The following is a 12775-nucleotide window of genomic DNA, read 5'->3' on the forward strand; positions in this document are numbered from 1 at the left end:
TTGGATTGTGTAGTTATTCCAAGTCCAACGTCAAGATTTCTCCAACTCAAAAGGTCAGAATGCATTCCATTAGACCTATGCTTAATGCCCACGCCACATATTTTCCAGGAATCCCAGCTATTAACAATTAAAATAACTAAATTTTTTTTGAAAAGATTAAAATAACTAAATTTAGGTTAAGTTGGGAAACGCTTACAATATTCAATATTGTATTAAGTTATCCACAATTAAAAGTCTCTAACAATTTGTCATTTCAATAAAAATAAGTGCTACTTTTACAACAATTTTACAACATTTTAACAATAAATTCTATTTGGTATGGTCTAGAGCTTTGTAGTAGAATTGATACTTCTCCATATACAAAGTACTTTGAGGTCTAGGGGTAAAAAGTTCGAAACGTGGGGTTAGGAATTACATATTGTAATTGCTCTAAAAAAAAAAAAACCCTAGATGGTACTAAATACACGACTAAAATTATTTTTTTACCCATCAGTAATGGTCTGTAGTAACTGGTCACTTAAGATTTGTTGTGATATCCTAGGTGGTACCAAATCCACAACTAAAATTAAATTTTTACCCATCAATAATAGTTAATAACAACATGCCACTTAAAATTTATTGTAAAAATATTATATACATATTATTTCTTTGCCAACAAATGTCAAATTTTTTGTCTAGACTTTCTTGAATATTAAATTTGGTTTTAAATTAAATGAACATAGAAGAGAAATGCTATATTCACAATATTTTCATAATAAATTTTAAATGGCAAGTTGTTACGAGTAAATGTAGCACTTTTCAAAATATAACTGTAAAATGATAAATCTTTTTTTGGTAATAAAATGCAAAGAGGAATTTACCATAAAGCCCATAGAGCACTAAAACCTCCAATCTCCAAACATCACAAAGGCAAAACCCAAAAACCTCCCCTTATGCTATGCGGCTCTAAACTCAGGGCTGCACTTTCCACTCATCTCCGCCGCCACTCCTCAGCTTTCTCTCTTCCTCTCCGCCGTTTCTCTTCCACCGCCACCGCCACCGCCACCATGGCCTCCAATCATCACCCCAAAGACGAATCCTATCTCAACCAAGTCATCCCCAAGCGCATCCAGCTCTTCCAATCCATCCAAGCCAAACTCCTCACCGAGCGCCTCTCTCTCTCCTCCGATCCCATCAAGTACATCTCTCCAAAAAACCCTAACCCTAACCCTATAATTTTTCACACTCACTCAATTCTGATTTGAAATTTTCTTGTTTTTTTTGTTTTTTGTTTTTTTGAAGGATTACATTGCCGGATGGGACCGTGAAGGAAGGGAAGAAGTGGGTGACATCGCCGTTGGACGTTGCGAGAGAGATTTCGAAGAGTTTGGCTGCCAACGCTTTGATTTCTGAGGTCAATGGGGTTCTCTGGGACATGTCAAGGCCTCTGGAGTCTGATTGTCAGCTCAAGCTCTTCACTTTTGAATCCGACGAAGGCCGCGACACTTTCTGGCACTCCAGCGCTCACATTCTCGGCCAGGTATGCCCTCTGCATTGTCGATTTTTCGCATTTGGGTTTTTTGTTTTCTTTCTGAAGGGAAAGTTTGAATCTTTGGCTTAATTTTGGATGCAGTCGCTTGAGCAAGAGTATGGGTGCAAGTTGTGTATTGGACCCTGTACTACAAGGGGAGAGGTAAAATTTTTGCTATGATTTTTGTGAATCAAAATGTTGCTTTGGAAAGTTTTGGTTATTGTTTGTTTGTAGATGTGGGAAAAAGTGTTGTGGTTTTTTGGTGTTTTAGTTTGATTTGAGTGAATTACTTATACCATGATTGAGGATTTTATTTTTGAGCAATAATATGTGTATGTTTGATAATGTTTAGCTAATGGTTGTTGTGTTTATTATGCTAATCATCATTATTAATTTTAAGTTTCCTTGGAACCCTCTTGTTGTGGAGTCTTAACTTATATTTGGATAGTCAAGATTTGGTCATCTTTGTTCTCCAGTTCAGCCCGTGATGGGTCAGATTTACAAGTTTCAGCTGGTGGCTTGTTATTGCAGCGATGGTCATGTTTGATATATTCCCACTTTTCTCTTATGGATTTTTGACTTAATTGTAGTTATTTGGTCGTATGGGTGATAGCAACCAAGCCTTACCTCCCAAAATTTTGAAGTAGGCTATGGATCCTTTTTTTATTTTTTGATAGGTAATAAGACTTTTATTGAAAAAATTGGACATCATGTTCACTATGGTGAACACTCTAAACAAGAAACAAATACAACAAGTTCAAAAACTAAAGCTAACGGATTGTAAGAATTCAGAAATTGAAATACAATTCGTAAAACCCCAAATATGAGCCCTTTGAAACAAAGTAATGAAGAGAAGAGATTTTAAGAGGTCTAAGGGCCTCTCATTGTCGTCAAAGGTGCGGGTATTACGTTCTTGCCAAACTAATCATGCGTATTCTTTCCTGCCAATCTATTCCATCCGAAGTTGACTTCAACTGATTTCTTAATTGAAACATCATTTTTTACTATGCTTAGACCATTCTTGATGACATAGAATAGAATCCTTCATTGTTTGATTGGCTCGACTAGATTAGAGTCTCCTATTTGATAGGTATTGGTAGACATTCAGATTGACATGACTACAGGAAAATACTTAAGTATTTGCAATCAAAATATGGCTAACAGAGGTTAATGATTCCTACGTCTGTAATGATGTTTTATTAGCATTCTTTGTGTTATTATCATTTTAAAAAATTAGAAACATATGACTTTAGATGGCTACATGTGACAACAGAATAAGAGTTACAACATGAGGTACTTGTTGAGCGACAAACATGTAATAACTGTTTCTGTACATTAATAAAAAAAACTGTTTGAAGGTCTTTTACTGCTCGCTTTTGTTTTTATAATCATATGGAATTGTATATGTTTTGTATATCTTGTTTCTTTGTGTAACTATGTTACAAGTAGTCGCAATTTAAGTTTTCTTATGAATTAGTGCAATGCTATGACAGGGTTTCTATTATGATGCATTTTATGGTGATTTGGGCTTGAATGATGATCACTTCAAGAAAATTGAATCAGGGGCAATGAAGGCTGTTACGGTATTTTTGATTCTTTTGTCCAAAATATGATGTATACTCCATTTATATACTTTTTATTTTTGTGTCTGTTGTTAACATTTATGGAACTGTTGTTCCTGCTCTTGATGAACAGAAATACTTTTCTCTATTTTATTCTTGATATATCTACAATATAAGTGAAGAAAGTTGTTAAAGGTAAATGGCTAAAAATTATCATATAGTCGAGAGGGAGGCAAAGGATTGACCTTGCCTAAAGCTTGAGTCCCTCCACTCCACAACTGTTGGATGCTGCACATGCACAGCCCACACCTTTTAGTCGTATGTTGGAATTGCTTTTGATGCTGATTACTATTATAAATGTAATTTAAATATTGGTGGTGGCATAGTTTTTCATGCCTCCCATTGCCTTTTCACCTGATTCAAGGAGTGTGATGGACATAATAGCTAAATTTAGCGTACAATGAAATTTCCCAAAGTTGCAATGTGTTGGGTTACTTAAGCATGGACTGAACCTGATGATCTAATCACCGAAACCTTTTAAGGAAGTAGTGGTGCAAAATATTAGAAATTATGAGGTGAAAGCCAACCATCTTAGAAAAAGTGGTGTTTTGGATACCAAAATCAAAGCCAAAAATTTTTCTGGTAGACTTTGGGAATAACCATATCTTCCAAACAATTTAAGACTAAATTGAAATACTAGTCAAAAGATGTTATATTACCAATGCTGCTTATTAGAAAAGCAAATTACATTAGAATGCTGAATAGCTTAAAAAAAAAAAAAAATCAGGTTGGGTTTTTTTTATGAAATGTTGAAATTAAATGTAAATCAGTGTACCTCACTCCAGTTGGGTTGCCTCTTGGCATGGTCGTACTTGTGCCATCTTTGATGAACTGATGAACAGTGAGACTGTCACTGCTCACTAGTCTTGTCACACACATGCTAGTACCTCTCTCTCTCCTCATTAAGAAGGATGCATATTGATGACAGTAAATCATATGGGCCTTTTAATTTTTCAGGAGAAACAGCCTTTTGAGCGCATTGAAGTATCAAGGGATGAGGCACTTGACATGTTTTCTGACAATAATTTTAAGGCAAGTGAATCTGTCAATTTTTTCACCATAAACACCCATATTATGGTTAGATAGTTTTCCTATTTGCATTTCATGTTTATACAATTCTCACATGGATTGTTTTTTCTTCAATTGATTTAATCAGATTGAAATCATCAAAGATTTGCCTGCAGACAAGACAATAACAGTATATAGATGTGGCCCCTTGGTTGATTTGTGTCGTGGACCACATATACCAAACACATCCTTTGTCAAAGCATTGGCTTGCTTGAAGGTGATATGATTCATTATGTGTTAGTGCTATGCTTGTAGATATATGCATGCAATATTTTTCTAATATACTGGAATTCCAGGCTTCATCAGCTTACTGGAGGGGGAATAAAGACCGCGAGAGTTTACAGAGAGTCTATGGAATTTCTTATCCTGATCAAAAACGCCTGAAGGTGGATTCTTTTAAGGCCTCTTCGTAAATGTGGTTTATTTTTTCCCATTTGCCTATGATATAAGCTGCTTTGTCTAGGCTGCCGATTATATAGTTGTCTTTACATTTTCTTCAATTTGAGATTGCATGATATGTTTGATTGGGTTAAATATCTAAGACATGTTTCAATTTGAAGGTATTCTAGTAGTGATGTTCAAATTTTGGATGTCCAACATTTTGTATCCATTGATATTGTCACTTTAGTGTTGAGGCTTTTTGTCACCGTTTTCTGTTATAATATTACTATAAAAATTGGTGGGCCCCAAATCTTATCCAAAAAAGCAGATGTACCTTTGCATGTGCCAAGGATTAAAAGTTCCTTTTAGACACCACTGCATTAGTTCATCACATCTTTTACATTGTACTCATGTTTGAAACTTCAATATGATTAGAGACATGATTAGGTAGGAATGTCTTTGTTAAACCATCTTGGATATATATATAAGTGAGTGTCTTACTGAAACCAACAAAGATTTGCAATTTTGCATTTGTGGGAAATTTGAAGAAACCATTTGTGGGAAACGAACAGAAAATGAAATTCAATTAATTGGAGTGGTTAGCTATATTGTCAGTAATTTATGGGGTGAGACCTGATGAAACTAAACAAAATGCAATGGCATCATCCAATGCACCTCATTTTGCATAGAATGTGTAAGAGAATAGTGCATTAAATGTGGAAAATTCCATCTTTCATAAAAAAAACAACTATTCGATGTCTAAATTTATTGTACTTTTCTACACTGTTACTTATCAAAAAAAAAAAATCTAAACTGTCATGGTCAATAACTCAAGCTGTGGTAGAGGAATTAATGTATAGAGGGAAGTCCTATATCAAGATGGTGGAAGTGGTGCTTATCTATATCAAGATGCAACTTTTTTACTGAATTAATCTTTTGTGCAGGAATACTTGCATAATCTGGAAGAAGCAAAGAAATATGACCATAGATTGTTGGGTACAAAGCAAGACCTTTTCTTTTGTCACCCACTCAGGTACATTACGGATTGATATCCTTGATTTGGTTGTTGTGATTATGATTGCTCATGATAGTCTTTTGTGAATTTCAGCCCAGGAAGTTGGTTCTTCCTTCCACATGGGACACGAATATACAACAAATTGGTGGACTTTATAAAAAGTCAATATAGGGAGAGAGGTTACCAAGAGGTTGGTTCATATTGAAGGATTATTTTCATGATATTTGACAATTATAAATGTGTATGTAATTCACTTGATTTTGGCAGGTTGTGTCACCAAATATGTACAACATGCAACTTTGGGAAACATCTGGTCATGCTGCAAATTACAAGGAGAATATGTTTTTAATTGAGGTGAGGTTTGTTTATTTTTTGTTTGACAAAAACAAATCTTCGTCGCTCTCCTTATTAGGGATTATCAGAAAAAGGGAAGCAAAGACTAGTGGGGCAAAAAGAAAAAAAAAAAAAATTAAAAAGGAAGGAATTCTGTAATTTGCATGTGTTTTTTCAAATGGGTTTGGTGAAAAGAAATTTTGGTCCCCCCCCCCCCAACACACACTCTATCTGCCATGTAGTCTGGGCACCTACACTTGTCTTGTCGATTAACATTATGACAACCAAATCTTGTCTCACCTATGTATCATTTTGGAAAGTGGTTATATGTGATAGCCAATGAGCTCTAGCTTAAATGACACCTCCTCCCCTTATAAGAGCAAGGTGGAGGGTGAGATCGTGGTTCATAACCCACCACGTGTATTGTACTGCACAAAAAATGTGGGAATGTGATGACATGGAAGAAAGAAGAATGTTGAATGATCTTAAAGTGATTAGGAAAATAGAATATAATGTATTTATTTGAGTATGCAAGTTGCTGTTTTGTAAGAAAGAGGGATTATATTTACAAATTTCTTCTAACTTTTAACATTATTAAATATTGCTTGCTAGAGAAAAAATATTATAGTTAACGATATCCCATGTTCTTTGATATGATGATATTGTGTTTCTTGTACAGATAGAAAAACAAGAGTTTGGTCTGAAACCAATGAATTGCCCTGGGCACTGTTTAATGTTTCAACATAGAGTTCGTTCATATAGAGGTAAGTTCATTTGCACCGATATCAATATCTACTGTAGCATCTTGTGTTTTTCCTGACGCTTCACCTATGATCAAAGTTACCATTGTTTCTGGATTTTGTTGAGCTTTGAGATTAAGTTTTAATTTGCTGATTGATTGAAACGGTCTTGGTCAATGAGATATAAGCTGTTCATTTACAACTACATAACTAAGTGAACGTAGCTGCTAACCACTATAATTTTTAAATGCGATTCAATTTAGTCATGTGGGGTGTTCTTTGTATGCATGATGAGTTGAGTTGTAAAAGGCTAATTTTATAACCATCTTGCCTAAAGGTGAGCCTTGAAGCTTTTAGAACTATGAATCTATTATCCTTCTGTTTTCCAATTTTAATAAATTACAATTACTTATATAAAAAAATCTATTATCCTTCTGTTTAATGTCATGTTACTATGTAAATGGGAAATTAGTTTTACATATATAAAAAATGTGAAATGGGAAAGTTGTAATTATATTGGTTGGTTGAATATGATTGGCCTTATTGGTTGGTAAAAATAGGCCTGTACCATAATTGTGGAATCATATGATTAAACTCAATAGAGGTGATGATATTTGTAGTTCATGCCTTTTCTGTTATAGCTGCTCCCATACATCCTCTTGGTACAGTTTCATATGACAGTAGCTGTAAGGATACGTATTAAAGAAACACAGACACTTGTATATGTATATATATGTGTGTGTGTGTGGGTGGGTGGGTGTAAGGGTCCCATTTACAAGGCAGAAGTAATACAATTTAGTCAATGTATATTATATTATTGTTTTTTAGATATATAGTAAATTACCTATTGTCCCAAATTCTTTAGCTGTTAGGATATGGTGAATATAATTATTTAACCATTATTCTAACGCTTCCCCTCATGTGGAGGCCCATGCTCCCCCTCAATAAGTAGGGTGCAACATGTGTGTTTTAACTTTTTAATGGGAGGTAGTGACATAGGTTTTGAACTTAGGACCACTTGCTTTGATACCATGATTAATTTAGGACATGGTGAATTTTATCATTTAACCATTATTCTAACAATTACCTTAAAAATTTGCAATCCTATTTTTTTTCTCTCCTTAAGCCCATCCTGGATATTCATGATCCTGATTGTTTTGCAGAACTTCCTCTTCGGCTTGCTGATTTTGGGGTTCTTCACCGAAATGAGGCCAGTGGTGCGCTCACTGGATTGACTCGTGTCAGGAGATTTCAGCAGGTACTTAATGTGGTTATTTATCAACATTGTATTCTTGGATGATAAATATACGAGCCCAGTCCACTCTATACAATTTGGGCATTTCTGTGCTTTTTTTACCAAATTCTGACAGTTTTATTTTTTTATTTATTTTTTAATTTTTAGTTTAGGGTTTTCATTCTAATCATGAACCCTTTTATATATGGGCTTGAAGTGCCCTAGTCCAAGAATTTATCTTTTATTGGACAGTCATTCTAGTGGAACATTTTATATTAGTAATTTGTATCCTTAATCATCATTTGAGGAGACTGGAAAAATCTGCTGTCATGTAACAAATTTTACTTCAATTATTGGTACAGGATGATGCTCATATCTTCTGCCGGGAATCCCAGGTGATTTAAAATTTTAATGGACTTGTGAGAGGGCTGTCAAATCTCTTTTTTCTGCCAATACCTATTATATTTGATGTTTTCCATTTTACAGATAAAAGGTGAAGTACGGGGTGTCCTAGAATTCATCAAATATGTGTATGGTATATTTGGGTTCACATTTGACTTGAAGCTATCCACAGTATGTTATTTGCTCCTTATTCATGCTTCTAGTATTGAACTTGTTTGTCTTTACACTGTTTTTAACTTGAGTTTAATATGCTGCAATGCTTTCCCCTTGATTAGTGGTTTGTTCTCTTTATCAGTATTGACTTTGTGTAATATCCTTTCTGAAGTTCACAAGACATTTAAGTAAATGTTTCTGTGGCCTTCAAAAACCAACTAGGAGTTTCTTGTTAATGAATCTTTTCTCAATAATGATTGGCTGGTGGATACAATGTTCTTTGATTGAATTTGAATAGTTTATAATTTCAACAATGGTTTACTACCTGTAAGAAAAAGATCTCTATTATCACAAATCTTTTTATAAAGTAGCTAGTCAAGAATTCTTGTTCAAAATATAAGCACAGTATTTCTTGCTGGGATATAGCAAATTTCTTCAAAATATGATTGAAACTTTAAATTTCAAAGGGTTTTCTTTTGAGGAGGAACTTTATACATGTGCCAACTTTCAATGAATTTGTAATGAACTAGATGCAGATTGTGCATCAAAGGTTTCTTGTTTCTCAATGGAGCAGCACCACTAATATGAAAATCTTTTCTTGTCTGTCTAGCCATAATTTGAATTTTTTGTTGGACACCTCTTTTTTATTTGCTTTTCTGTAAGTTTCTATGCCTGCAGTTCTTTTACTTGATGATGAGTAGTCCTTGATTTTTAACCCAAAGGTTTGGATATGCACAGTTCATCGGGTGTGGATATATGGCTATGTAATGTTTTATCTGTTGGGTGCAAGATATGGTGGCAGTTTATTTTGTTGCATGTACTCTTTCTCCTTTGAAACTCTCTTGCTCTGGGTGTCTGTGTAGATGTGTATAGTGGAGATGACTTTATTTATACTATGATTGACAATATCTCTATTGGTATCAATCCTGTAGAGGCCTGAGAAATACTTAGGAGACTTGGCGACATGGGAGAAAGCTGAGACTGCTCTTGGAGAAGCATTGGATGAGTTTGGGAAGCCATGGCAGGTAGTTTTCTACTAACAGTATAAAGGCACCTAAGCATCTAGCTGCTCTTTTTTGGTGTTTTCAAATATAACATTTGTCTAATTTTCATTCACAAAAACTGTACTTTATAACATCTGATCTGTTACAGATTTGATGTTGGTTATTATTTCTTGATCTTTGTTTTAAGCATATCCTTTATATCCCCCTTTTCTGTTCACTTTAACTCTGAATTCTTTTGCTGTGTGTTATGTTGTGCAGAAAAATGAAGGAGACGGTGCATTTTATGGTCCAAAGATAGATATTAGTGTATCTGATGCATTGAATAGGAAATTCCAGTGTGCAACATTACAGGTATAAGGTGTTCACTTTTATTTGTATTGTCTTTCCTGCAGCTATGTTATAATGCAGAATTATTGCTAAATAGATGAATGTCTATGTTTGCAGCTTGACTTCCAGCTTCCTGCTCGTTTTGAATTGTATTACTCTGCAGAGGACGAAGCCAAGAGGGAGACACCTGTTATGATACATAGAGCCATTCTAGGGTCTGTTGAGCGTATGTTTGCTATATTGTTGGAGCACTACAAAGGAAAATGGCCTTTCTGGCTTAGTCCTCGCCAAGCAATTGTTTGCCCTGTGTCAGAGAAATCTCAGCCATACGCACTAAAGGTAGTTTTTCTGTTTTCTTTTCAGTAGTAATTATTTTTTGGATATTTTCTGTAGTGGTTGAATACCCATGCGAACAAGCTGGGTTGTGCTTAGTGGTGATGAGCTCAGACTCAAGTTATTACTACATCTGTCCCATGTTGTCAGTCCTCGTTAGAACACCCCCCCCCCCCTCTTTTTTTATTTTATTTTATTTTATGGAATATCATTTACTATGTTGTCTTTTAGTTAAAAAAGTACAAGTTTCCAAAAGTACCCTCATTAATTTAAACTCTAGTGGAAGAATGGCCTTGAATCTTTTTGAATAAAGTAAATGGTAAGTTAGGAAATCACTTATTGTCTTTTCAAAGAGGACTACATTTTGGAACATCCCAAAATGGAATAGGGGTTCAATAATTTGTGATGGATGGAGAATTTGGACTTCTATTTTGCACCTTTTAATGGGCCAATCTCATATCAAACTTGAGTTGCTTGAAATCTTTTGGTAGAAGGTACAGTTGAGTTAAGTAGTATGTTGCTTTAGTTTTGTTCATGTGCCCTACAAATAAGCAGTAGGTTGCTGGATTAGGATTGAGATCAGATGCAAAAACTGTGAATGGCTGACATTTAAAGTTGAAAAAAGCAACTTTAGATCTCAGCCATTATAAAAAAAAAGTGAAAAAAGTAAAAATTTAAAGTTAAAAATGAGAATGGTAAAAAAAATTGTGAGGGGGATGGAGCTAATTGCACCGTGATCCAAACCCGCTGGATTATAAGGATGTTAAATAATATTGATCTCTGGGCTATTTTGTTTTCCATGTTTGTCAGAGTCTTGAAATGACGGTCTGGGTTAGTTTGTTATGGATTTCCTCAGTTTTTTGGCAGTAGGTTTAATTATTTGTCAGTATATTATAGTTTGTCCACATATCTAAGGGTAATGGCTCTCAGAAAAAAACTTGCTACTTGGTTATATTGTGTAGCTGTGTTTTATTTAAATATTTAGAGTTGTAAATTGTTCACTTGCTTTAGTGGGAGATGCACTCATGAGTAAAATATTGGAGGCTCTCTTTTGTTTTTACCTATAATTCTTTTGTTGTGTTTCTGTAGGTGCAAGATGAGATATTTAAAGCTGGTTATCATGTTGATGTTGATACAACTGACAGAAAGATCCAGAAAAAGGTGCAACTAATCTCCTGCCTTGCTTTGTTTTATTTATTTATTTGGATTCCTACATCCAACAACAGTTTTTCCTGTAAATGGTGTTTGCTTAAATTTTTACTAGCTTTGTTTTCCCTTCTTAGCTTCCCTATTATGGTTTTGAGTGGGACTTGCCTTTAAAATAAAAAAGACTGCCTATTTTATTTTACTTGTTTGCTTGTTTACAATGAGGGTAAATGTAAGAGAATGCTATTCATTTACTGATAGTTTTGGCTTCCTGCAGGTACGAGAAGCTCAGTTAGCGCAGTACAACTATATATTGGTTGTTGGTGAGGAGGAAGCCAACAAGGGACAGGTTCCTACCTATACACTTACAATTTTATTTTTTGTAATTTACCCTATTGATAAATTATCCATTGCCCATTTTCCTGTGAAACTATGATACAGATACAATTCAATTGTATTTTGATTCCCATGATTTGCTGTAAACATCATTAGGTCATGAGGCTTTAAATTTTTCAGGGTTTACCAATTTGTAATATAACTAAATTTGACTTTTTTTTAGGGGGTGGGCGGAGTCTGCCATACTGAGCACACCCACTCTGTGTTTGCTAGATGGTTTATTATCATTAGTCATGCTGGGTTTCAGGTAGCACATTAATCATTGTGTCATTTTTCCAGGTGAGCGTACGAGTGAGAGACAAGGCAGATCACTCGGTAATGAGCATCGAAAACCTACTGAAACACTTCGAGGAAGAAGTTGCAGCATTCCATTAGGTTTTTATTTATCATACTATTATTAACAGTTACATTTATCCTCATTCTTATTGGTACCATGCCCTTGTACTATTATTTCTATTTTGTTGCTTAGTATATAGATTGTTCCTTTGGGCTTTAGTCTCTCCATTAAACCAAAGGAAAAAAAAAAAAAAACAAAAAGAGAAGCAAAGGGTATGTAAATCATTTTTGCTGTCTTGCTTCCAGATTATGCATGTGGCTGCATGCGGCAATATTTTAAATCTTTTCTTGTGATATTCAGTTTTTCTTTTGTAATGGAATATTTTAATAGCAGTTTAATTTTGTTTGTACTTTGTAACATAACAATCCCTTCATTATATACATACTATAGGTTCATATAATCTCCTTTCAAAATCAAATATTGGGTAATCCTAACATCATCCCCCAAAAGGAAAAATCATCATTAAAGGTGTTTGTATCGTACAAAAAGATTTCTTATTGTAAGGACCTATTAGAAGTGTTAATGAATCATACGATATATTAGTGTGTATATACTATCATATGGTATCATATGGAATAATTGGACGTAGCGTAAAATATATAGACAAGGGGGTTTAAAATAAGTTTTTTTTGGTGTTAAAATTTGTGTATTGTTGGAGTCTAACAAGTTGTTAGGCTTGTTTAATGAGCTAGAATGTCCCTGATTTTATTATTTGAGTCTAACAAATTATTGGGTTACTTAATTGAATTCAATAAAATAATATGTCCAAGAATT

The 12775-nt window shown here is 34.3% G+C and overlaps 1 protein-coding gene across 1 annotated transcript; it reads left to right on the forward strand.

The window, feature by feature from the left end:
- Positions 1 to 877: 877 nt before the first annotated feature.
- On the forward strand, positions 878 to 12358 carry LOC142628123 (threonine--tRNA ligase, mitochondrial 1). The gene is made up of 20 exons (XM_075802123.1): positions 878 to 1177; positions 1282 to 1519; positions 1613 to 1672; positions 3004 to 3093; positions 4090 to 4164; positions 4289 to 4417; positions 4497 to 4586; positions 5526 to 5614; positions 5690 to 5786; positions 5864 to 5950; positions 6609 to 6693; positions 7833 to 7927; positions 8266 to 8298; positions 8390 to 8476; positions 9391 to 9483; positions 9721 to 9813; positions 9907 to 10128; positions 11212 to 11283; positions 11546 to 11617; positions 11944 to 12358. The coding sequence occupies exons 1-20, from the start codon at positions 933 to 935 to the stop codon at positions 12037 to 12039; spliced, it is 2148 nt and encodes a 715-aa protein (XP_075658238.1). The 5' UTR covers positions 878 to 932; the 3' UTR covers positions 12040 to 12358.
- The last annotated feature ends 417 nt before the right edge of the window (positions 12359 to 12775 follow it).

The sequence above is a fragment of the Castanea sativa genome, chromosome 3, assembly GCF_040712315.1.
Source record: "Castanea sativa cultivar Marrone di Chiusa Pesio chromosome 3, ASM4071231v1".
Taxonomy (NCBI): Eukaryota; Viridiplantae; Streptophyta; class Magnoliopsida; order Fagales; family Fagaceae; genus Castanea; species Castanea sativa.